The 23,918-nt window shown below is 70.9% G+C and overlaps 6 protein-coding genes across 6 annotated transcripts; 2 read left to right on the forward strand and 4 right to left on the reverse strand.

Annotated features, from left to right (window-relative positions):
- Nucleotides 1-222: 222 nt before the first annotated feature.
- Nucleotides 223-399, reverse strand: CHLNCDRAFT_17893 (hypothetical protein; the record flags this gene model as incomplete). The annotated part of the gene is made up of 1 exon (XM_005851962.1): nucleotides 223-399. A coding segment is annotated over one exon (177 nt), but the record flags the coding sequence as incomplete, so codon positions are not given.
- A 6,629-nt stretch (nucleotides 400-7,028) lies between these two features.
- Nucleotides 7,029-8,570, reverse strand: CHLNCDRAFT_132977 (hypothetical protein; the record flags this gene model as incomplete). Its single annotated transcript, XM_005851963.1, has 3 exons — nucleotides 7,029-7,954; nucleotides 8,099-8,286; nucleotides 8,464-8,570. 3 exons carry the CDS (start codon nucleotides 8,568-8,570, stop codon nucleotides 7,029-7,031), a joined length of 1,221 nt encoding a protein of 406 aa, XP_005852025.1.
- A 919-nt stretch (nucleotides 8,571-9,489) lies between these two features.
- On the reverse strand, nucleotides 9,490-15,198 carry CHLNCDRAFT_55925 (hypothetical protein; the record flags this gene model as incomplete). The annotated part of the gene is made up of 12 exons (XM_005851964.1): nucleotides 9,490-9,763; nucleotides 10,092-10,231; nucleotides 10,474-10,548; nucleotides 10,729-10,857; nucleotides 11,229-11,380; nucleotides 11,622-11,717; nucleotides 11,867-11,917; nucleotides 12,321-12,435; nucleotides 12,610-12,744; nucleotides 13,138-13,331; nucleotides 14,914-14,918; nucleotides 15,116-15,198. 12 exons carry the CDS (start codon nucleotides 15,196-15,198, stop codon nucleotides 9,562-9,564), a joined length of 1,377 nt encoding a protein of 458 aa, XP_005852026.1. The 3' UTR covers nucleotides 9,490-9,561.
- Nucleotides 15,199-17,657: 2,459 nt separating this feature from the next.
- Nucleotides 17,658-20,194, forward strand: CHLNCDRAFT_132980 (hypothetical protein; the record flags this gene model as incomplete). The annotated part of the gene is made up of 6 exons (XM_005851633.1): nucleotides 17,658-17,722; nucleotides 18,047-18,219; nucleotides 18,434-18,555; nucleotides 18,852-18,925; nucleotides 19,129-19,225; nucleotides 19,442-20,194. The coding sequence occupies 6 exons, from the start codon at nucleotides 17,658-17,660 to the stop codon at nucleotides 20,192-20,194; spliced, it is 1,284 nt and encodes a 427-aa protein (XP_005851695.1).
- Nucleotides 20,195-20,485: 291 nt separating this feature from the next.
- On the reverse strand, nucleotides 20,486-21,932 carry CHLNCDRAFT_48068 (hypothetical protein). Its single transcript, XM_005851965.1, has 4 exons — nucleotides 21,620-21,932; nucleotides 21,319-21,417; nucleotides 21,045-21,185; nucleotides 20,486-20,882 (listed from the first exon to the last, which is right to left on the reverse strand). Exons 1-4 carry the CDS (start codon nucleotides 21,816-21,818, stop codon nucleotides 20,704-20,706), a joined length of 618 nt encoding a protein of 205 aa, XP_005852027.1. The 5' UTR covers nucleotides 21,819-21,932; the 3' UTR covers nucleotides 20,486-20,703.
- Nucleotides 21,933-22,221: 289 nt separating this feature from the next.
- CHLNCDRAFT_132982 (hypothetical protein) lies at nucleotides 22,222-23,814 on the forward strand (the record flags this gene model as incomplete). Its single annotated transcript, XM_005851634.1, has 6 exons — nucleotides 22,222-22,304; nucleotides 22,430-22,469; nucleotides 22,627-23,006; nucleotides 23,151-23,229; nucleotides 23,403-23,595; nucleotides 23,744-23,814. 6 exons carry the CDS (start codon nucleotides 22,222-22,224, stop codon nucleotides 23,812-23,814), a joined length of 846 nt encoding a protein of 281 aa, XP_005851696.1.
- Nucleotides 23,815-23,918: the final 104 nt, after the last annotated feature.

Consider the following 23,918-nt stretch of genomic DNA (forward strand, 5'->3'; position numbering starts at 1 on the left):
GGGCAGGTGAGCGCCAGGGGTGGAGGCAGGCGGGCGCGCCTGCGGCCCCACACATACCCCCCCACACACACCGGCTGGCACAGCTGCCGTCCGAATCCAGCCCGCCGCTCCACCTCACAGCCCAGCCCCAGGCACCTCTTCCACCAACCGCAGCCACCGGCCCTGGCCCCGCCCTGCCCCCCGTCCCGCTCCCGCACCTGTCAGCTCCGCCACCTGCTGGTCCTGCAGGGTATCAAATGCCAGTACCGCCTCCTCCGTGGTACGGTAGTTGACAAAGGCGTACATGCGGCCGGGGAAGGTCACCACATCGTCGACGGTGCCAAAGCGCTCAAACAGCGTCTTGAGCAGCGCGCGCGGCGTGCGCGTGCCCAGGTTGCCAATCCACAGGTGGCGGGTGGGGTCCAGAGACTGTGCGGGGGCGGGGTGGGGGGCAGGACGGGGCAAGGGGAGGGGCGAGGTGAGGTGAGGAGGAGGCAAGGAGGAGGTGAGGTGAGGTGGGACAGTCAAGAGGCGGGGCAGGCGCTGCTGCCCAGCCCGATGAAAGCGGAGCTGGGGAGTGGCAGGGAGCACGGCAGCAGCTGGCAAACGAGCATGCCACAGGCCGGCAGCAGCAAGCACAGGGACAGGCAGGCAGCGCAGGGAAGCAGCCGCGGCGCCCACCTCGTCGCCAGACAGGTCCGGCACGCGGTAGCAGGCGCTGCCCTCGCTGCCGCTGTCGCCCGTGGCGCCTGCGGAGCTCGGGGAGCAGGACCCCGGGGGCGCCCACATGCCGTGCATGAGCGCGTCCGCCGCCGTGGCCGCTGCCAGCTGCTTGCGCGCGGCGGCGGCGGCGGCGGTGGAGGGGCTGCCGCTGCCCTGTGTGGAGCCCGAGCTGGCGCGGCCCATCATGGGGCCATCATCCAGACAGCTGAGGCTGGAGGAAAGCAGGTGGCTGCTGTCGGCGTCGCCGTCGTCGCGCTCGTCGCCGCGGCGCGACAGCGAGGCGAACAGCGGGTGGCGGCGCGGCGACTCGGGCTGGCCGTGCAGCGGGCCCGACGCCGTGGGGGAGGAGAGGGAGGGGGAGCCCACAAACAGCGCGTCTTGAAGGCGCACCGAAAGGAGGTGGTCTGCCTCACGCTGAGCCTGCTGCGCGCGCTGCGCCTGCTGCGAGGCGGCGGCCGCCGAGGCCGCGCGCGGCGACCCCGCCGCCGCCGCCGCGCCGAAGCTGGGCTGCCGGCCGGGCAGCGGGGGCAGGCCGGGGCGCTGGCTGGCGGGGCTGAGGCCGCCGCCGCCGGGGGCGCCCAGCGTGCCGCCGTGAGGCGGGCTGGGGAAGGCGGGATGGCGGGTGGAGGGGCCGGCGTGGGGCAGGGCGCTGCCGGAGAGCGGGATGGCGGCGGGGAGCTGCGGTGAGGAGACACCCAGCAGGCTGCCTGCCATGGTGGGAGAGCCAAAGAGGCTGTAGCCGCCACCAGGCTCAGAGTACAGGCTGCTGCCGCCTGGGCTGCCGAGGGGGGCAAAGGGGGAGGGGGGCATGCGCTGCTGCTGCGCCGCCGCGTGCTGCGCAGGCGGGGCCAGCCCCTGCGCCGCCGCCGTCAGCAGCCGGTGCTGCTGCTGCTGCTGCTGCTGCTGAGCGCCGAGCTCGGGGCTGCTGCTGCCGTCGCTGCTGCTGTGGCCGCCGGCGGAGTCGCCGCCGCCGGCGCCGGCCTGCGCGGAGGGCGTGCTGGGCTGCTCCTCTTGCTGGTCGGGAGTGCCCGGCTGATCCTCCTTGCCGTCGCTGCCCTGGGACGGCTGCCGCCGCGGCGCGCCGCTGAGCGCATGGCTGCCGCTGCTGCCGCCGGCGGCCTCGCCGGCGTGCGGCGCGGCAGCCTGCAGGGCGGCGAGCTCGAGGCGCCGAGCCTCCAAGGCTCGCTCATACGCCTCCTCATGCTCCTGCTGCAGGCAGACAAGCAGGGCAGGCGGGCAAGGTGAGGCGCTGGCTGCATGTGAGAATGAACCCCCGGCTGCGTGGGGCATCCCGGCAGGGGAGCTCGCGGGCGCGGGGCCAGCAGCGCGGGGCTGCCCTGCCGCATCGCACCACACCAACAGACAAAGGGCCGCAGTGGCCTGCCAGCGCTGGCACGGTAGTGAAGCGTGCAGAGGCCGGCTGTCCCTGGCTAGAGATTTCTAGCTCCCACCACACACCACAGCAACCCACTACACCCCCTACAACCCCCCTCCACACGCACACACCTGGGCCCGCAGCCGCCCCTCCAGCTCGCGCTGCTGCTCGGCCTCGGCGCCGGAGCCTGGCGCCGCCGCCGCCATCTCCTCGTCGCAGCGGTCGCCGCCGGCCACCTTCTGCGCCTTCTCCTCGGGCTGCTCCGCGGCAAAGGAGGTCGAGCGGGTCACCGCCTTCTTCTTCTTGCCCTTCTTGCCGCCCGCGGCGGCACCGCAGCCATCCTCCTCCATCTCCTCCAGCTCCTGCAGGCGGCGGGACGGGAAGGGTACAGCCCCGGAGGCAAGCAGTGAGCGGCGTGGCGAGCAGCAAGGCCGGTGCCGAGCCTGGCGGCGACAGGCAGGGAGGAGGGGCAGCCCCGGCATGCCAAGCCAAAGCAGCGGCCGGCAAACACCTTTACCCTAGCAACAAGCACACACATGCACTCAGCACGCATGCTCTTAGCACACCCAGCACTGGACCCCCCCCCCAGCCCCAGCCCCAGCCCTGCGGCCCACCTTGAGGAGAGCTTCCTGCCGCGCCTCGGCCGCCTCCTGCGTGGCCGCCTCCAGCACCTGCACGCACGCTGCGTGGCGGTGCTGCCCGGCCAGCTGCAGCGCGGTGGCGCCGCCGCGGGTGCGCACCAGCAGGTCCAGGCCGGGGCCTCCCGCCGCCAGCAGCAGCTGCAGGCAGCGAGCCTGGCCCGACATGGCCAGCCTGCAGAGGGGGGATGCGAGGGGGCAGAGAGCGGGTGAGGTGAGAGTGGGAGTTGTTGCCTGGCTGGTGGCTTGTGAGCATCAGGCAGGGACGGGTGCGGTTGGTGGGAGAAGCAGGAAGGCAGCCAGGAGATGGTCGGGAACAAAAACAAGGAATCGGCTGGAGGGCGTACGGGGTCAGACCGGCAGAAGCATGGCAGCAGCGCTCCGCAGTTGTGCGCGGGGCAGGCAGGCAGGCACCTGTGCAGCAGGGTGCAGCCTTCGGCGTCGCCGGCGTTGAGGCCCTCGGCACCGCAGCTCAGCAGGGCGCACACGCCGCGCACGGCGTCTGCCGCGGCCTGCCAGCCCACGGGCTCCTGCCGGCTTGCCAGGTGGCAGCCGTGGCTGCACGGTGGGCGTGAGGCAGGCGAGGGGGGCCGGCGGGCGGGATCAGGCGCGGCAACAGGGAGACTGGCAGCAGGGGGCTAGCAGCAGCAGAAGCGGGCCTGAACCCTCAACAATCAAGACAGAGAGCAAGTACGCCTCCCTCCACGTGCACCGCACAGGCCCAGCCAGCAGGCCGCTCACATGGACCAGTCGAGATCCACAGTGCAGGGCGCGCTTTCCTCCTGCGGCTGCGCCTCCAGGAGTGCCAGCAGCTCGGGGCTGCGACCCAGCGCGCCGCAGGCGGCCGCCACCGCCTCCTGCGCGCCCGCCAGATGCGCGGCGTGCAGGCGCGCGGCCAGCGCGGCGGCCGCGGCGGGGCTGCGCGCGCGCGCCACCGCCAGCAGCGCGCCCACGGCGGCCAGGCCGTACAGCCGTACCGCCACCTGGTCCTGCGCGGCGTCGCCGTCTGCGGCGCCGCCCAGCAGCGCAAACACAGCTGCCGCCAGGCTGGCCCCGCCGGCAACCAACTCGGCGTCGAGCTGGTCGGCGGCGGGCGGCTGCGTGGCCGCCAGCTGGCGCCACGTCAGCCCGCACCCGCCCGCCTGGCACAGGCGGTGCAGCGTGCGCAGCGCGGCGGCCTGCGTGCGCGCCTCGCCTGCCGTGCCGGCCGCCACCAGCACTGCTGCGGCGGCGTCGCGGCTGAGCAGGGCCGCGGAGGCCGGGGCCGGCAGGTGGCGCCCCTCTACGGCCGCCACAGCCAGGAAGTCCAGGCAGTGCCTGGTCAGGGGGTCGTCCTGCGTGGCGGGGAGGAAAGGCGGGGGCACAGAAGGACAAAAATGAGAAAAGGAGATTCCCTCGTGAGGGCACAGGGCGGCCGGCGTGGGGCATAGTTGCAACCCCGCCTGCCTGCGCAGCGGCTCAAGGCAGGTACGCTGGCGCGGCCCCGCCTCAGCCTGCAAACTCCCGGCAAGCTGCCAGCACGACCCCTTCCCTCCCTCTCACCTGCTGCCCGCAGGTCTGCAGAATGGCCAGCACCACAGCGGTGCCCTGCAGCTGTAGCTCCCCTGCCGTCTGGGCGGCGGCGGCGCCGTCCGCGGTGCGCGCCAGCAGGCGCTGCAGCAGGCGCGCCATGCCCCACACGGCGGCGCGCGCCACCTCGGGGCGCCGCCGATCCGCGGGCGCCTGCTCCTGCGCCGCGCGCCAGATGGCGGCGGAGGCGGCCTGCTGCTCCTCGAGGGCCGCGCCGCCGCGGCAGGCCAGGCGCGCCAGCAGCAGCAAGCCCTGCTCCCGGGCGCAGCAGTCGGAGGCGGCGGCCGCCATGGCGGCGGCGACCACCGGCACGCCGCCGGCCGCTGCCAGGCACCCTAGGTTGGCCTCGTGGCCCGCGCACACGCAGTGCAGCGCGCGCAGGCCGTCGCCAATGGCGGCCGCCGGCTGCGGCTGCCCCGGCGCGTCGCCGCTAGCGGCGGAGCAGAGCCGAGCGAGGGCTGCTGCCGCCGCGGGCACCGCGCCGGCCTGCCCCAGCGCGTCTTGCTGCTCGCCGCCGCAGGGCTGGCCGCAGGTGGTGCAGGCGGCCAGGCACAGCAGCAGGTGCAGGCCTGCCGCCTGCGCCGCCACGTCGCCGGGGTGCCGCCGCAGCGCCGCCGCAAGCTGCGCCGCGAGCGGGGCCGGGTCTGGGCGTGCCGCCAGCTCCTGCACAGGCGAGCGCACAGCACAGCCGTTGTGTGTGATGGCGGGGGGTGCATCTGGGCAGGGAGTGGCGGCCGTCGGGGAGCAGGGGCCCCAGCAAGCGGTGAGCGAGGCGCCCCATGGGGCCTGCGTCTCCCACGCCTTGCGTGGCCCGCCGCCGCCTCGTCTCCCTCCCGCGCTGTTCTCCCACCTCCCCACCCTGCTCACCTCGCTGCCGGGGCTGGCGCAGTGCCTGCACAGCTGCAGGCCGCTGCCTAGGGCCAGGCATGCCTTGGCCGCCACCTGCGCGCAAGGGCCGGGCAGGCGGGCGGCGTCAGAGGGGGTGGGGGGCGCAGGCGGGCTGACCCTATCCGGCCGCTGCCTGCCTCGCTTGGCCGCGGCTTGTTTCAGGAGTCGTTGGGACGCCCCCGGGCCCCCGAAAACCGCGCCGGCGGTTCGTGGTGGAGACCAATCGTCTGGGACAGCAGCCGATATGGGCTGGGTGCAAAAAGTGCACCCCGGCGGGTGGGGCCTCCCAGCCCCTCCAAGGGCCCCAGGAGGCATGAGGAGCGCACTGGGGGGCCCGGCACGCGCACCTGTGGCGTGGTCGAGAGCGCGAGAGCGCCTCCGCAGGCCTGCGCTGCCTCCAGGGGCAGGGTGGTGCCGCTCAGCAGCAGCCTGCCCTTGATAAAATCCAGCAAAGCCTCCGCCTTGGCCACATCGCCGCCAGCCAGCGAGCTCGAGAGTGCTGCTGCGGCGCTCGTCAGAATGCGCTCCTCTTCCTTGGCATCCGCGCTTCGTGACTCCTTGCTGCCTAGTGGATCAGTCATAGAGCGGGGCAGCTAGCCATGGCCCGGCTTCGGTGAGCACGTGCGGCTAGTCTACTCGGGCTGCTCCCCAGTGCGTGGGGGAAGAGTGGGGGAGGGTAAAGGCGCGCGGGAATGAGATAAGGTGGCGAGTCGGGTGGTCCATGGGCCCCATGCCAGCGGAAACCTGCGGCCGGTGCAAAAATCTCGCCATTGGGATATTTATCGCCGATGACATCCAACCCTTCCTCTTCCGACTCTGGAAGACGTTTACAGCCGTTTGGGACCGACATGCCGTTCGGCTCTTGCCGGCCGCACAGTCTCAGGTTGCGCGCGCCGGTGGGGAGGTGTGGTGGGGTGCGTCCCACGCGGGCCCCCGGTCTACTCAACAGCATGAAACGATCGACAGAATCATTTCCCGCCGATCAGCGGCGCTCCGGGGAATGGTTGGGGTGCAATCGCTGGATGGGCAGGCAAGTCACCGAGTTGTGGGCAAAGGTGCCGCCTTTCCGCGTCCAAAGTACGTGCCGAGGCGACAGGCGGGCGGGCGGTATGCACGGCGCACGGTTGGGGCGGCGCCGCCTGCCGCCGTTGCCGCCGGCCCCGGGCCTGCTCCCTTGCACCGCCCTTCACGTTTCCGAGGACAAGCCACAGGCACAGTAGGCACCCAGGGGGTTATGGGACAGGCCTGGGTGAGGTCGCAGCCACCACACGAGGGGCTGTGCAACACAGTCCCGCATGCCATCACTGATGGGGTGCACCATGGCACTCGCTGCCGATGCCATGGTGCTGGGTCACGCCTCTCCAACTATGGCTGGCCAGACAGTATGGGTTGGCAATCGGGCGGCGGCTGCATCCCCCCGCCGCCAGCGCTCTAGTCTCGCGTGCATGCGCGCCCACCAGCTTCCTTTGTGCAGAGGCGCGAGACGGCGAGAGGTCCAGGCCATCCCACCACACAGAACCGCTGCCTCTGTCCGCCGTGTGCGCCGCCCTCTGCCGCCAGAATGGCAGTCAGAGGCAAACAAGGAATGAGAGCACCACCTTGTTACATATCTTCTCTTACAGTGCGCAGAAGGTTTCTGAAAAAGTACCGTGTGTGGGGTCGTGAATGGCACGATTGCATGACGAGAAAAGCTCTACATATCACAAAGTTGGCTTGTCAAGGTTGGGCGAGGTAGGCTGATCTTCTCCACCTGGGCTGGGGAAGGCTCCTGCCCTTGCGCTCCGGCCAGCCGCCAGCCTGCCCTCCCATCTTCTCATTCCACCAGTACCGCCCCCTGGCGCTGCATCCAGCGCCATCTACCGCCTGCCCCACGCGCTGGGCTGCAGCAGGCCGCGCCCGCGGGCAAAGAGACCCTCCAGCGTGCCGGCACATGCGGGGCACTCCTTGTGGGCCTTCAGGTAGGCCACAGAGCACGGCACGCACAGGCTGACGTGGCCACACGGCACCCCCACAGCCGCGGGAGGCGCGTCCAGGCAGATGCAGCACTCCGCCGGGGGTGGTGGGGGCGCAGCAGCGGGGGGCGCTGGCGCCGGCGCCGAGGCAGGCTCCTCTGCATCCGCGGCCGCGGCTTGGCCGCCGCTGGGCTGCTCCTCCGCTTGGGCATGGCTGGGCTGCTCTGCCGCTGCTGCTGCGGGCTGCGCCTGTGCCACACCCTCATCCGCCGCCGAGCTGGCTGGCTCAGCAGGCACTGGTGCTGCCAGCTCTTCTGCGGCATCAGCAGGAGCAGCAGCAGCCTGATTGCCCAAATCTGCGGGAGCAGCCGCCTCTGCAGCAGCTTGGCTCTGTCCTGCCGCTGCGGCTGTGGGGCTGTCGTCATTGAGCACAGCTGCCTCTTGCAGGCGGTGTGCCACTGCTGCCACCTGCGCTGCCCCAGCTGCAGCCGCTGCTGCCTGGTCTGCCCGGGCTGCCGGGTGTTCGTTTGGAGCGTCTGCTGTTGCGTCTGGCGTGCGGGGCTCAAAGTCGGCTTCGGTGCTGCTGCTGCCGCCCTCGCCGGCCGGGGCTGGCAGCGAGGCCGCTGCAGAGGAGAGCGAGCCTCCCGCCGTCTGCCTTCCCGAGTTGGCGCTGCCGCTGCCACTGCCACCGCTCGCTGCCGAGCTGCTGGAAGCCCCGGTGCTGCCACCGGCTTTGCCGCTGCTGCTCGTGCTTCCTGCGCTCGCCCTGCTGCAGCCGCCGCTGCTGCTGCTGAGCAGGCTGGCTGCGGGCGAACCTGGCGGCGGCTCGCCTCGCGGCGGGCGAGGCGGCGGGACCATGCTGCCTCGCCTGCTAGCGGCAGGCAAGCCTGGGGGCGGCTTGCCTCGCGGCGGTGGCGGACGATACATGCTCCTAGCACTGCGGGTCATCGCTGCCCCATCTCCGTATGCCGAACCATAGCCATAGCCAGGAGGCGCAGGCGCAAAGCCCCAGGGCGGTGCCGCCATCACTGCGGTGTAGCCAGGTGGCACTGCCATGGGCGGCACTGCCATGGGCCCTGGGTAAGCGTATCCAGCAGCCGCATAGCCGGGGTAGTGTCCGCCGTAGCCAAATGCCCAGCCGTGAGGACCAGGTGCGAAATCCCTACAGGCGACGAGCAAAAGTGTGGCGGCACGTCGGCCAGGCGCAACCTTGGCGGTGGTTGCAGTGCAGCCACCCCCTCCCTGATCCCTTGCTATTGCATGCTGTGCGATTCAGCTGCATCAGCCATGAAGGCCATTCTGCGAAGCAGCCCAGGGCCAGGTTGCTGCGGGAGCGCACCAGCCGGCTGCCGCCGGGTCGCCGTGAGTGTAGGCTCGGGCCGCACTCCACGAGATGCCGTACTCCCCCTGCTCCGCGGCGCGTGCACGGTACGCAGAGGGTTCCATGGCCAAGGGCAGGGCGCCAAGTGTTCAAAGGCTGGGCACGGCCTGGCGGCGCTCCCGACCGGGAAGGGACCGACAGGGATCCCTGGGAAGACGAAAAACGCAGAGATCCAGGCGTGTGATCCAGCCCAGCGGGAGGCGCAGCACCCACCTCGCGGGCGCCGCCGCATCCCCATTCAGGCTGGCCCCGCCTCCTGCTGCCTGGCCCCTCGCTGACCAGTCAAGAACAGGATGTTACAACAATGTCATGGCGGAAACTAGCCTGTTGGCCTGCAAGTGTCACAAAAACTGGTGGGTGGGGCGGACAGGAGGCACGCACGGGGTGTGGCTGCGGGGCGGGTGGTACAGAGGCGGCGGCTCGGGCCCGGGAGGACAGCACGGCACACAGAGGAGCTGCCAGGGGGGAGCGCCGCTGCCGACAGCCGCCGGCAGCGCTCGGAAAAATGCTGTGGCGCGCCCGGCCGGGGGCGCGCATTGCAGTGCGAGGCGTGGGGGAGGAGAGCCAGCGGGTGCGGGCAGGTGTGTGTGTGCGCAGCATGGGTGCATGCATGGGCGCAGGGCTGGGGCTGGGTGAGCGCGCGGTCAGGAGAAGAGGTGTGATAGTGCCGATGCTTTATGGGAGGCGAGTGTGAGCAGGGCGGCAGGGCCAGCCCACGCCACACACCCGGGATTAGGGGAGAGGAAAGCAGCGAGCGGGAGGGGGAGAGAGGGAGCGCACAAGTCACAGAGAGCGGGGGCAGAGTGGGCCTGCTGGGCGGCGCGCCGGCCGCCCGCCCGCCGCACGCAGCAATACAACTCGCAGCTGAATAGAGGGGCGGCCGCGCGGCCTCCTGCGCGCCGGGAGGCAGCAGCAAGGGCGCCGGGCAGCGAGCAGAGCACAAACTATAGCCTAGGGAGGGCCGCGGCAGCAGGCCAGCTGCGGGCGGCCGCTGCCAGGCCACGGCCAGGCCAGGCCGCCAGGCGGGCCTGCGCGGGCGTGCAGGGCGCGCGGGCACTACCGCCGCGGCAGCATGCCGCCGCCGGCGCCGCCGGCCGAGGCCGCCGCCGCCGCCGCCGCCTCCACCGCCTCCCACTGCTGCCGCCGCCGGTGCTGCTCCGCCTCACGCTGCTGCTCCGCCTCCTCGCACTGCTGCCGGCACCGCTCATACAGCTGCCCATCAATCTCCTGGAACATCTTCCGCACATTCAGCGTCAGGCTGCGGGGCAGAGCAGCGGCGGGGCAGGGGGGCAGGGGGCATGGGGGGGCCAGCGACAGGTTGGCACGTGCAGGGGCAGCGGCAGGCACGCAAGCAGGTGCCTGATGGCAGGCAGCGCCTCCCCGCCCGCCTGCTCCGCCCCGCCACCCGCGCGAGCCACGCCTGCGGGGCTCGTGGCAGCAGGCAAGGCAGGCAGGCAGACAGGCAGGCAGGCAGGCAGGCAGCACCACGCCCTCCCCACCAAGGAGGCAGGCAGCACAAACGCCCACCCACCCCGCCCCTTGACCGGAGGCAGGCACGTCACCACCACCACCACCCAGCCGCCCACCTGTGAACCGCCGGGTTCCAGTGGTGCTTGGCGTTGTGCTCCAGCGCGCCGATCACCAGCGGCAGCACCGTCTCGCGGTGCTGCGCCACCAGCTGCACAATGTACTCGTTGTTCCACAGGAACAGGCTGCGCTCGGCCACCTGCGGGAGGCGCGGCGTGGCGGGGAGGGAGAGAGGGAGGGAGGGAGGGAGGTGGGTAGGCTGCGCCACAGCGGCAGGGTGGAACCGCGCGCGGGGGGAGCCGCTCGGGCTCTGCCGGGCACCGCTTCGCGGCCCGCGGCCTGCCGGCGCCGGTGGCATGCAGGCACAGCCAGGCCACGCCGCCACCCGCAGGCACCGGCAGGCCACGGGGAGGCCGGCAGGCACGCCCCACACACACACACCTGGAAGTGGCTGCTGGTGAGGCAGCGGGACACCTGGCGGAACAGCGGCTCCTGCACCCGCGCAAACTCCTCCGCCTGCACCGGGCGGGCGCGGCGCGGCACGGGATCGAGCGTAAGAGGTCCGGACCCATCAGGGACCCGACATAAACAAAATATAAAAATGAACGGCTTGGGGCATGGAACCTGCCTCCACCGCCAGCGCAACACAGGAACCCTGAGCCCCGTTTAGGAAACAAAGCACAGGCCCCCCCCCACCTGCGTCAGCTCCAGCACCTCCTCCAGCTCCCCCAGGAACAGCACCTCCTTGTGGCTGTTGGTCAGCGGCCAGAACTTGAGCAGCGAGCGGATGACGGCGTCCGCCAGGCGAGGGTCCTTCTCCACAAACTGAAGGGGAGGAGGCGGGGTGGTGGGTGGGTGGGTGAGGGAGGGTGAGGAGGGGTGTGAGGGTGAGGTGAGGTGAGGTGAGGTGGGGTGAGGTGACGTGAGGGTCAATTGGGTGAGGCGAGGCGGTGCGGCAGCGAGTGCGTGAGTGCGAGCTGAAGGCCAACATAACGACAACAGGGAGTGGGAGGAAGCAGGCGTGGAGAACACGCTGGAGTGCACGGCAGCGGGGCCCTCGAAGCGCCTCCCCACGACGACCGGGCGCAGCGCTGCGGCCCCTCTGCGCTCGGCCCATCACACACGCCTGCGCCTGCGCCTGCGCCGGCGCCGGCGCCGCCGCCACCGCCACCCGACGCGCCGAGAGGGCGGCTCACCTGCGTGACGCAGTAGGAGAGCTGCTGGTGGTAGGCGGGGAGGCACTTGGGCTTGTGCAGGGGCATGAGGGCGCGCTGCAGGAACTGCTTGTGCTCCTCCTTGAGCGGCAGCGCAAAGCCGTTGATGATGGACCCCAGGATCTCCAGCAGCTCTGCGGGAAGGAAAGGACGGAGGCAGGAAAGAAAGAAAGAAAGAACGATAACGGTCTCGGGTGAGGGCAGGGCGTGGGCGGGAAGCGGGGAGTGAAAGGCGAGGGTGGGGCTGGGGAGAATCATGCGTGCTGCCCGCGGCGCCGCCCTGCTGCCCGATGCCGCCCGCCCGCCTCACAGGCTGCACAAGCTGCCGCCCCTGCCGGCCGCCGCGGCCACCACAAGCCCCGCCCCAGCGCGCACCCGCGATGCCGTTGTGGTGCTCCGTCTCAAACACGAATCGGTAGAAGACGAAATTGATGGCCTTGCGGATGAAGGGGCGGTGCACCATGAACTTGCCTGCGGGTGGGTGGGCAGAAGGGCTGTGTGTGTGCCGAAAAAAGTGTGTGTGTGTGTGTGTCTGTGTGGTTCGCAGCTGCGGCGCGCGGGGCAGAACGCATTCCCAGAACAGGCCCAAGGCCAGGCGCGGCCTAAAAACGCCGGCGCACCGTAGATGCGGTGCAGGATGGTTTTGAGGTAGTCCCGCTCCCGAGGGTCCTCTGCAGCAGGGGGATGGGGCGAAGCGGGCAGGTGTTAGCACTGTATTCCTCTTTGTATTTGTTTTCTTTAGCAGGGAGGAATGCGACTGCAGCTGCTCTTGTGCCAGGCTGACGCGGCGTGCGGCAGGCAGGCAGGCAGGAAGGCGGCCGGCCACCCAGCCGCTGAGGCGCACAAGGCGCAAGGCGGCACCCGGCGCTCCCTCCGACCAGAGGCAGAGGCACAGGCAGAAGCCCGGCCCACGGGCACGTAGTCCTAGCAGGCGCGGGGCATCACAGCCGCCTGCCACCACACGCCCCGCCCTACCCCACTCAGCAGGTGCGATGCACTGCAGCTCACCTCACTCGCGCCCCCCCCCCCCCCCCCCCCGCCAACCCCCCCACCCACCACCACCACACCACCCACCCGAGTCGAACAGGTCCAGCAGGTGCACCACAAAGTTCTGGTCGATGTGCCGCTTGGCCACCTTGGCGTCGGTGTCGGAGGAGACGACGTAGCGCAGCAGGAACTCGTACACTATCTGCGGGGGCGCGGCAGGGCGGTACGGGGCGGTACGGGGCGGGTCGGGCGGTATCCCGGGGCGGGGACATGGGCACGGTACCGCAGGCACCCACCCATGTGCCACCCTCCAGCCCAAACACCTCGCGACACCACACAAACACACACACACTCACCACCCCGCCCCTGCACCCACCTGCAGGTGCGGCCAGGCGGGCTCCAGGTTGGGCTCCTCCTCATCCAGGTCAAAAGACTCGGCATCGTGCGCCTTGAGCGGGTGCAGGGCGCGGAAGAGGTTGGAGGTGAGCATGAACATGATGTCGTTGGATACCTGCGGTACAGGTGGGGCGGTACGTGCGGTACATGGTGATGCACAGCCGGGCAGGGTGCGCGGTTTGCGATACGGGACGCCAGGGCGGGAGATTCAGAGTCGGTCGGAGGGGCGGCGAGGTGGGCGGCCTATTGACACATACCCCCCTGGCATCATACCAACACCCCTGCGGCGGCGCAGACGGCTGCCTGCTGCCAGCCGGCTGGCCCGGCGCCCAGGCAGCCAGCGCGTGCCTGCCAAGCCCATCCCATGCCCTCCGCGTCGCCGCGGCAGCAGCAGCACGGCCCCTCCTCCTTCTCCCTGCCGCCGCCTGGCCCCCACTCCCTCCCGGGTGTCCCCCCCACCGGCTCCCCGCTGCCGCGCACGCACGCACCCCCCCGCAGTCCCCCTCACCGTCTCTGTGAACTTGCCGCTGCCGCTGTTCACATAGTCCACCAGCTCTAGTAGCGTCTGGCGCTTGACTTCTTTTTCCCGCACGTGCGCCGTGGGGTCGGAGAAGTCAAAGGAGAAGGCGCAGAGGTGGAGCTTGCGCACAAACAGGGCCTGCTTGTCGCCCCCCGGCACGTCCCGCAGCAGCGGCAGCGGGTCTGCGGGCGGGCGGGGCGAGGGGGGCGGGCGGGAAGGTGGTGTGCGGCGCGGGACGGGCAGGGCGGGGTCAGGGCGGGCCAGCTTTTCTCTCTATTGCGCACGCCGGGCCCTGCTGCCTCCTCATGCACCCTCTGCACCTTCTGCGCAGCAGCCCGGGATTGCGGCAGCGCGCGCCCCCGGGGGCCCCACCTGCATACTGCCGCCGCATCTCCTCTGGCGTTAGTGGCGGCAGGGACTGCCGCTGGTCGGCGGGTGCTGCTGCGGGCCCATTGGCACCCAGCCGGCTGTTCCCATCGGCTACCACGGACTGCCTGGCTGCGTGCAGGCCGCCCGAAGCGCCCATGGACTGCCGCTCCTGAGGCGTGCTCTTGCCGCTGGTTTTGCCGCCTGAGGACGAGCCCGACAGCTTGGCTTTCATTTGTCGGAGCCTGCAGCGAGGGGAGGCACGGGGAGGGGGAGGATGAGCCCTGGCCAGGGCTGCTGAGGGAATAAAGCCCGGCCCGATCCTCCCTCGCCTCACATCGTGGGCTAGCGCTTTCCGGGGCCCCACAGAGGTGTCAGACGCCCAGGGCCCCAGCCTCAGGCATAGCGGGGGCGCCCAGGAGGCTGAGGAGGGTGCGAGGGGCGTGCGGCAAGAGGGTGCAGAGAACCCCAGTACCCAAGGACGTTCACGGCGGCAGGATCACAGGTCTGCAAGCCGCGATGGGGCGCCGGGCAGCCCCAAAGCGGGTGGCGAGCGGGAAGAAGGGCCCAGCACGGCCAGCAGTGCCAGTGCCATTTTCCGGCTCCCAAGCTCGCCAATTGCTTTCGATCGCTAGCATCGCACCTCCCCTGCCTCCGCAGCACTTCCCCCTGCCCCCACGCTCGGTTGGAGCCTGGTCGGCGCTCCTGCAGGTTTTCTCGATCCCCAGACCCCGCAGATTCCAGCCACAGCTCCTACCAACCCCCACACGGCGGTAGGGGCGCCATGGCCACCGCAGGGCCCATGCTCCAGTTGCCAGCCGCCACGGCAGTGCTCCTGGCGGGCGCTGCAGGCAGCAGGCTGTACCCCCTCAACGCCTCGGGCACCCCCAAGGTGCTGCTGCCCGTGGCCAACCGGCCGCTGCTGACTTTCCCGCTGCGCATGCTGGAGGAGAGCGGCGTCGTCGACGTCCTCCTGGTGCGTCGCTGCCTCTCGCTGCAGCCGGCTGGCTGGCCAGCTGCATGCTGCAGCCTGAGCTAGCAACTGCCTGGGCCGCCAGCAGCAGCACAGACAGCACCAGGATGCAGCGGCGCAAGTTTGGCCCGGCGACACGACGGCGGCGGACAGCGGTGCCTCGAGTGCTTTTGGGTTGCTTGCTGCCCTTGCGCAGGTGTGCGAAGGGGAGCTGGCAGCGCAGGCGGTGCGCGCCTGGATAGCCACCAGCTACAACGGCGGCCTGAAGATAGAGGTGCGCCTGCCCAGCCGTGGCGCCAGCAGGCGATGCCTGGTGCCCAGGCTACGTTTTGGGGCCGGCGCGCCACGCACTCTGTCGCTCCGCTGCTGCATCTTGCCGCTCTGCGCGCTGCGCCCAGCCGGCCCCTGCCCTCAAGCAGAGCCACCTGTCCTGCCGGGCGCAGGTGGTGCGCGTGTCTGAGGGGCTGCCCGCTGTGGACGCGCTGCGCCACGTCATCGACCGCGTGCGCACAGACAACTTTGTGCTGCTGAGGTGCGGGGCGCCCCCAAGGAGCCCAGCTGCTGGTGGTGGTGGTGTTGGCGCTGCTGCTGCTGCTGCTACTGCTCTCCCAAGGCGATGAGGAGAACCCCAAGAGTCGGCCCCCAGCTGCCGCTGCCGCAGCTGCTGCTACGGCCCCCCCTGCTGCCTCGGCCCATGCCCTCGCACCCATCGACCCCCGCCTCCTCCCTATGCTGCCCACCCCCGCCTGCGCAGCGGTGACGTCGTTTCGGATGCCAGCCTGCGGGCGCAGCTGCTGACTCACCACGTGCGGGAGGCGGCGATGACGGCGCTGCTGGGGCGGCGCAGGGTGGCTCCCACCCAGGAGACCAAGGCCGGCCGGGCGCCCAGAAACGTGGACTACATCGGTACGCGGGCGCCGCCTCCCTGCTCCTGCGCCTGCAAGCCCAGGCTAGGGGCGCTGCTGTGCTTGGGGCGCCGCCGGTGCGCTGCCGGTGCCGTGCGCCGGCGGCAACCGCTGTGGCAGCGGCGGCAGCCGCCGGCGCGGCGCGGGCCGGGCGGGCCTGGCATTTTTTTTGGCGAGCCGAGCCGAGGCTCCCGCGCCAACGCGCATGCATGTCCGCCCTTGCGCCGCCGCCCGCTTTGCAGGCCTGACTGGCGGCGACCGGCTGGCGCTGTATGTGCACAGCCCGGACACCATCAAGCAGCTGCTGCTTCCGCCCAGCTTCCTGCGCCGCTTCCAGGACATCCAGATCCGCACCGACCTGGTGGACATGCAGGTGGGGGGGAGCTATCCGGTACTGCCATGCTGGGGGCTGGCCGGTACCGCCAGGCAGGGGCTGGCGGGCCGGCAAGGGATGGCGCCGTGGTGCGGGTTGCTGGCTAGCGGGAAGGGTGCTGCCTTGCCCCTGGCCCTGCCGCCTCCCCTCGCCCCTCCACCCTCGTCGCGGCTGCCCAAAACCTCCGCCCCTGCCTCCCGCTGCTGCCACCCTGTGCCGCCCCGCCTCACTCCCTCTTGCTCCCCAGCCTTGACTCGCGGTACCGCCTGCCCCGCTGGTCCCGAGCAGGTGTACGTCTTCCACACGCCCACGCTCAAGGCGGTGCTGGCAGCCAACGAGAAGCTGAAGCACCTGGAGGAGCAGCTGGTGCCGCACATGATCCGGTACCAGCTCAAGCCGCGGCGCAGCGTGGGCGAGGAGGAGGCTGCCGCCCTGGCCGCCTCCTACCCGGCGGCAGCAGCCGGCGGCGGCGGCGGCCTGGCAGCGCTGGAAGGCAGTATGGCTGACCTGTCGCTGTCGGGGCTGAGCGGCAGCAGCGCGGCGGGCGGCGGCGGCGGCGGCGGCGGCACGCCGGAGTGGTACTGCTGCGCCTACCTGGCGCCGGAGGGCAGCTTCTGCCAGCGCGCCAACACGCTGCAGGGCTACGCCGACGTCAACAGGTGCGGGTGTGGCAGGGTGTGCAGGGGTGTGTTGGGTTTACTGCCACGCTGGCAGCAGGCGTCTGCTCCCCGCCACCACCGCCACTGCCCCACACACACGCACACACAGAAACGACAGAAACGGAAGCACGCACGCACGCGCCGCCTGGCCGCACACACGGTATTGGAAGCACGCGCCACAACGCCGCCGCCTCGCCGCCACCTTGCCGCCGCCTCGCTGCCGCGCCCGCCGCAGGGACGTGATCACGCCGCAGAATGCGGCACGTGTGTTGCGTGAGGATCCCAACCCCAAGTACGACAACTTTGTGGCGGGCAGCGTGGCGGTGGGCACGCGCGCCGCCGTCTCGCCGGCCAGCATGGTCGGAGCGGAGAGCGTGGTGGAGGACCGGGCCAGCGTGAAGCGGTCGGTGGTGGGCGCCGGCTGCGTGGTGGGCACGGCCAGCAAGGTAGGGCACGGCGGCAGGCGCAGTGGGGCTGCGTGGGTGCCAGCTGGGTGGAGGGCGGGCAGGCGGTGCTGCGGGGGTGGAGGCCGCCTGCAGCCCCCTGCCCTGCCGGTGCCCCCCCTGCGGGCTGCTGCATGCAGGCCCAGTGTGTGGTGCCGCCGGCCGTCGTGCGGGGCAGGCCGTGAATGCTGCTCCCTGCAGCTGCCTACGCCTGCGCCTGCCTGCCTGGCCCTGCCTGCCTGCCTGACCGTGCCTGCCTGCCCCGCCCCCCTCCCCCTGCCTGCTCGCAGGTTGTGAACAGCGTGCTGATGGACGATGTGCGGCTGGGCGCCAGCTGCCAGGTGCACAACTGCATACTCAGCAGCGGCGTGAGCGTGGGGGAGGGCGTGCGGCTGCGGGACTGCCAGCTGGCGCCGGGGTACGCCGTGCCCGCCGGCGCGGAGCTCACAGAAGAGGTGCTGCCGCCACAGTTGCTGCGGGATTGAGCTGTAGTGTTTACATAATGTTATTGGCTCCTTGAAGAGGGCCTAATGAAGAGCAGGCGCATGGGGGTCGCACAGCACAGAAGAGCGACCGCAGGGGCCACGTGGCGGGCGGCGATGGGGCCACCCGCCGCCGCCGCCTCGCCGCCGTACTGCGCATGTACTCCAGCCGTCATCACGCGACCCCCCGCGGCACCAGGGCACAGTTCCCCCAATGGCGGGCATGTATGAGCGTCACAGGCACGGCCCGCCTGGAACGAGCGCCTGGGCCGATGGGGCCGAGGCGGGGCAGGGCGGTTTCACCGCTATGCCCACCTACGAGTACCGAGGCAGCGGCGGACTGCTCGATGGAGATGACCCTAGGGGCCTCAAGTGCGTTGTTTTTGCGCGTCATGATGGTGGCGCTCGCTGCCCTGCAGAAGCACGTTTGCTGCCCTCTCTGTGCTGCATCCGCCGCTGCACCGTCCATCTGGTTCCATCCGGCGGCATCTGGGGCGCCACCCAGCCGAACCAAATCGTCGGAGCCGCAGCACAGGGCCGCTGGCAGCGCCGCTTGGGAAGCCAGATCCCTGGGGTACTTGTTCGCCAAAGAAACCTGCAACCGCCCCGCCTGCGCCGGCCGCGTGCCCGCCGCCGCTGCGCCCCCTGCCGCCTGTTCCGCCTCGCACCCAGCCGCGGCCGTGCGCGCCCTTGCAGGAAGCGCAAGACCCTGGCTCGCAGGGTGGCGTCCCACGCGGTGAAGATTGTGGTGGGCGTGCTGCTGCTGGTGGCGTGCGGGGGGTGGCTTTGGGCGCACAAGCACAAGCGGGCCCTGCACGAGCACCTGGACACCACCCTCACACACCTAGACGTGGCTGAGTCGGACAAGAGTGAGCCCTGCCCCCGCGGGCGTGGCGCCAGCCGCTGATCGCAGCGGTGGCGCCCTGGCTGCCGCCCCCGCGGCGGCGCAGGCTTTGCCGCATCGCCCGCCTCGCTCGCCTGCCCCGCAACGAAGCAAACCATCTGCCCAGCGCCGTCTGCCGAGCGGCGTCCTCGCCCGTCACACCCGCCCGCGCCTGCCGGCCTCCCCGCCTGCTGCCGCAGGCCACCTGCGCCGCCTGCTGTCGGAGCGAGAAGAGCGGCTCAAGTCCAAGGATCGGGAGCTGGGCGAGCTGCGGAACCGGCTGGAGCGGCTGACCGGCGAGCTGGGCAACACGCACAACAAGGTGGGGGCGGGGCGGGGTGGGCGGCGGCGGGCTGTGGGCGGGGCCTGCGGCTGTGGCCGGGCGCAAGGCCGCGCTGACCGGGAGCTCGGTTTGCATCTCCCGCCTTGCCTGCTGCTGCTGCTGCTGCTTCGTCTGCTGCGTGGGCCTGGCTGGTTGGGGGGCGGGTGCTGAGGCGCGGCAGGCAGGCAGGCAGGCAGGCCGGTGGGCGCCTCGGGGCTGTGCAGCTTGGGTCCCCCGTCTTGCCGCCTTGCGCCTGGCACCACAGCCTCCTTGCCGGGCCTCCCTTGCCGCCGCAGCACTCCCAGCACTCTGGCAAGCTGGAGCAGGACCTGTTGAACTGCCAGGGCGAGCTGCTGGTTGCCAACAACAGGTGGGATGGGTGGGGCTGGGCTGCGCTGGGCGCTGGGCGGGTGGCGGCGCCATGCAGTGGGCGGCCGCAAGCCCCAGCCGCGCGGCCGCGTGCCCCGCCTCGCCGCTCCCGCCCCGTCCCTGCCTCCTGCCTCTCGCCACGGCCCAGTGCTCAGCGGCGCAGCCAGCACCCCCGAGCGCTGCTGCGTGCCTGGCGTGGTGCAGGGTGAAGGAGGTGGAGGCGGTGGCGCGGGAGCAGGAGCAGCTGGCGGCCACGTTCCAGGAGCGGCTGGAGGCGGAGACGCGCAAGCAGGTCAACCAGGTGAGGGCAGGGGGGCGCCCCCTCCAGGCTAATTTCGTAGGCATCTTAACACACATTTGAGGATGTGTTACTGATCGGAACAATATGTAGTAATGCTCAGGGGTCAGCGAACACGTTTTCTGCTGATCCAGATGATTCAATATGCCCTGGCATGCATGCCACGCCGCGCACGCTGAGCATGCTGTGCCGCGCCCGCCACGCCTGCTGCGCCCGCAGGAGTCGGCCCAGGTGCAGGAGAACGGCTACCTCCGCAAGGAGCTGCAGGAGTGCCAGGCCAAGCTGCAGCGCAGCGCGGCGGGCAACCTGGACCCCACCTTTCTGGCGGAGCAGCAGCGGCTGCGGGAGCAGGAGGCGTCGGCCAAGGCCAAGCTGCACGCCTCGGCGACCCCCGAGAACCTGGCCACCTGGCGGGGCCACCTGCCGCCCGGCCCCGCGCCCATCCCGCTCGCCCAGCAGCAGCAGCAGGGCGGGGGGCAGCAGCAGCAGCAGCAGCAGCAGCAGCCGCAGCAGCAGGCGCAGCAGCAGGACCAGATCCCGCAGCCGGTGCAGACCCAGCCCCAGCTGCAGCCCAAGCCAGTGCAGGCCCCCGGGCAGCCGGGGCAGCAGCAGGCGCCCCAGGAGCACAAGGCCCCGCAGCCGCAGCAGGTGGTGCAGGAGCAGGCGCACCAGGCGCCGCAGGCGCAGCAGCAGCAGCAGCAGGGGCAGCAGCAGGGGCAGCAGGAGATCCCCAAGCCCACAGGCAAGCGCAGGAAGGGGGGCATGATGGCGCGGCTGCGCGAGGCGCGGCAGCGCCGCGCGCGGCAGCGCGCCCGCCAGGCTGCGCAGGGCGGCCACGCCTTGAGCCAGCTGGAGCAAGCGCTGGGGCATGAGGCGCATGAGGATGAGGAGGAGCATGCGCAGCCTGTGCCTGTGCAGGAGGAGGAGGAGGAGGAGGCGATTGAGCAGCACCCCGAGCGCCAGTGGCCCTGATGGCACGCAGCTGAGCCCACCACCTCCCCCCCGCCCCGCCCTGCCGCAGGCTAGCCTGAGGCATTGCAGCAACACCGATCCTTTCACCCTGCTGATTCACCTTGATGCACGTCGGCGCCCATTGCCGATATGCCCACCACTCCCGCCGGGCGGCGCCCTCTCCCACCGCTCTCCTGAACCGCCCCGTGTGCCCTCTTGTGGCAGCCCTACCCTGCTCAGGCTGCCACGCTGATCCGTGATACCGGCGCGCCCTGCGCCTGGCCTCCGGGCCCACCGGCCACACACAAATTTGCAGCAATGTCGTTTCATCGGGCCTCCTTGCCCTCATTTTGCCCCTCGTGTCCACCTGCTCTCTCCCCTGCTGTTGCACCGCCCCTGGCCTTGCCGGGTGCCATCCTGTGTAAGTGCACAAAATCCACCGACGTGTACAGCAGCTGGGAGCAGGGCAGTAGCGGTTTGCTTGCACAGAACACCGCCTTTCGGAGCGGCTGCCAGCTGGCGGGAGCGGGTCAACCGGCTGCACCATGCTGGCTGCCCTCCTGCTGCTGCTGCTGCCGCCGCCGCTGCTCCCACTCTGGCCGCAGCAGGCCAAAGGCGAGCTCGTCCACCAGCTGGCCGTCCTTGAAGGCGGCCTGCCGCAGGCGGCCCTCCTGTTGGAAGCCCAGCTTGCGCAGCACCGCCTGCGAGCCTGCTGGGCATGGGAGGGAGGGAGGGAGGCAGGCAGGCAGGGCTGCAGCCTTGGCAGGCCCGTAGGCAGACCAAAGCAGGCGCGCTGCCGTGCAGCCACTGCTTGCAGCTGGGGAAGCAGAGCGACGGTGGACCCGCCGCGGCGGCGGCGGGCGGCCCGTGCCTGCGTTGTGGGCGTAGCAGCGGGCGTAGATGCGGTGCAGGTGGGGCAGGCGGGCCCAGGCGCTGTCGATGGCGGCGCCCACCGCCTCGCTGGCGATGCCCCGGCCCCAGTGCCGCCGCGCCAGCCAGAAGCCCAGCTCCGCTGCACCAGGGCCATGGAGGGAGAGGGATGCCCTGGGAAGCTGGGGCAGGCGCCAAGGCCTCCAGCGCGCCTCCGCTCTCCATGCAAGGGCAGGGCTGCGGTGGCCGCGCGCCTCGCCGCCTCCCGCCCTCACCCGACCGCTCATACACGTCTCCCTGGGGGTGTATGCCCACGCCGCCAACCGCCTCGCCGCCCACGACGATGGCAAAGGCCTCTGGGGGTCCCTGTGTCGCTGCAGTGCATGGGCTCTGGAAGAGGGGGTCTGCAGTGGTCCTTATAATGTGTGTAAACATTACCAGAATGAAAATCGGTGCTTTGGTCTGTGTTTTGGGGAAAAGACAGGGTGGCCGGCAGGGGATGCCGCCGGTCGGCGGCAACAGCGAGCGGGCACGGTTTGGCGCGCACGCAGCCAGCGCCCAAGCAAGACTGCCAACCTGCCATGGCCTCCAGAAACTGTCGAGCATGCTCCAGGGTGTATGGATGGGCGATGCGGTTCCGCACGCAGAGCCAGACGGACTTGTCGTTCAGCGCTTCTGCCATCGAGGTGGCGTCGGTGAGCTGCCAAGGCCTCACGGTGCACCGCTCCAGCTCGATGCTCAGCGATGGCTGGGGCTCGCCCCCATCGGCATGCATCGCTGGCAGCCGCCCTGGGCGTGTGCGCGAGTGCGCTGGTACGGGCCGCCTTGCACAGACAGCGGAGAGCGGCTGTGGCGTCCCAAGAGGACGCCTGGGGACGATACCAGGGCGTGAGGGCGGCGGCTGCGTGCTGGGGCCTGCAGTGACAACTGGACTTGGCCAAGCTGTTCCCAGGTGGCAGGCGCCAGCGGGAGAGGCAGCATCAACGGACGCACATCGACACCCGCTGCACAACCCATCTTGCCAATTCCTCCATTTAGCTGCCTGCCGCAGCCTGGAGCACCAACTGCAGTCGGTTGCCGCATCATCTAGCGCCGCAGCGGGGTGCTTGACCGCACCTGCAGCACCGGTAAGCCATCCCTCAACGTCTTTCAGCTTCAGATCAAACTTCTCAGCCAGCATGAAGAGAGCGGAGCTCGATTCTGCGGCATGCGCGGCCACATTCCAGGCCCTGCCGCCTGACCTGCTGCTGCACATTCTTGGGTGAGCGAATGCAGTTGCGTTGCGGTGCAGAGCAGGGACAGCGATGCTGTGGACGGACAGCTGCTGCTCCCGCCTTGACGCCGCCATGTGCCGCCAATCCTCAATGCCGCCATGTGCCTCTGCAGCCTGTTGTCGGCGCAGGACCTGGCTGCTGTGTCGATTCAGGTCGGTGCGCAAGCACAGAAGCAGGCCGCGCACTGGCGCCAGTGATTGCCTTGCCGCGCCGCAGGGACGGCGGCAGCAGAACCCTGAAACCACCGCCACGGGCTTGGCCACCACCCCAGTTGCTGACTGAATGGCCCTGCGCATCGGCGCCCTGCAGGACACCTATGTACGCCAGGTGGCATCCGACCGCACCCTGTGGGAGCCGCTGGCGCTGGCTCGCTGGCCAGGCGCCGACGCGGAGCGGCAGTACGCCGGCAACTGGCACCGCCTGTACCTTGTCCGCGCCCCGCTGAACCACACCTTCCCCCTGGCCGCCGACCGCGTGCGGGCGGTGACGGCCGCACAGCAGCAGAGGCACGCGGAGCAGCAGCAGGTGCAGAGAGGCGCTGGCAGCAGAGGCGAGTCGTCTGCTGCGGCAGCAGGCGCTGGCGGCCAGGGCGGGCACAGCGGCCGGGCGGCCAGCGTGGCAGCGCTGCCGCACCTGGCGTTTGAGGATGTCATGCGGCAGACCTTCAACGCCGGGCTGGCCTGCAGCAAGTGAGCGCCGCTTGGGTGCTACGCCAAGCCTGGGGCAATGCGCCTGTGCACCCTGGTAGCAATGGCAGAGCTTCTGTGCTGATGGTACACCACCACTTTGGCCTACCCTTGACCCTCACTCCCTGCCACCCCCCGCACGTGCAGGGACAGGGCGGTGCGGCGGACAGCGGAGTGGCGGGAGCTGAAGACGGACCTGACGTGGTGGGCCACCCAGCGGCCCGAGGTGCGCGCCCGCAGGCCACTCGGTGCATGCATGCATGTTCAAGCCACCTCGAGGGCCTCCATTGCTGAGCTCCAAAAGGAGCAGAGCTTGGGATTGAGGATGCCAGCCTCAGCGGCAGGCAGCCTGAGAGACACCCAAGTCCTCAGTGGGTGCTGCCGCCGCCATGTGCGCAGGTGGTGGTGGCGTTCATCCGCAGCACCCACGAGGCGCTGGCGGCGGGCGGGCGCGGCGGGTGGAGCGACACGCCCTGGCGCCGCTCCGCGGTGGCCTTCCTGCTCGACCTGGGGCTGCTGGTGGGGGCGCACGCCAGCGTGGCCAACCGTGTGGCGTCAGAGGCGCGGGCGCTGGACCGCGCCATTAGCGCCGGTGAGGCGGCAGCCCGCACCGTAGCTTGACGGTCGGGCCTTGCTGCGCGTATGCGTGCCTGCTGCTGGCGCTGGGCGTAGCGAAGCATGCAGGCTATGCGCGGGGGCTGAGCTTGTGCCGCTGCCGCTGCAATGCACGCCTGCTGCAGTCCAGCGCGAGGCGAGCTCGGCGGTGGCGGGGCCCGACGGCATCCCAGCAGAGCACTGGTGGTTCAACTGAGCCTGCCCCAGGAGGCTGTGCCTCCGCTGGCAAGCAGTTCGTGTCCGCGGGGCAAGAGGAGACCGACATAAATTTCAGCACTGCAATTCTTGATTCTGGGGTTG

This window comes from Chlorella variabilis (assembly GCF_000147415.1).
Source record: "Chlorella variabilis unplaced genomic scaffold CHLNCscaffold_1, whole genome shotgun sequence".
NCBI lineage: Eukaryota > Viridiplantae > Chlorophyta > Trebouxiophyceae > Chlorellales > Chlorellaceae > Chlorella > Chlorella variabilis.

Excerpts from the sequence above, each read along its gene's own strand:
- CHLNCDRAFT_48068 (XM_005851965.1), bottom strand. The coding sequence starts at position 21,818 with ATGCATGCCGATGGGGGCGAGCCCCAGCCATCGCTGAGCATCGAGCTG. Across the intron at positions 21,418-21,619 it reads GTTTCTGGAGGCCATGGCAG|CGACACAGGGACCCCCAGAG; the intron begins GTTGGCAGTCTT and ends CATGCACTGCAG. Across the intron at positions 20,883-21,044 it reads CTGCTACGCCCACAACGCAG|GCTCGCAGGCGGTGCTGCGC; the intron begins GCACGGGCCGCC and ends CATGCCCAGCAG.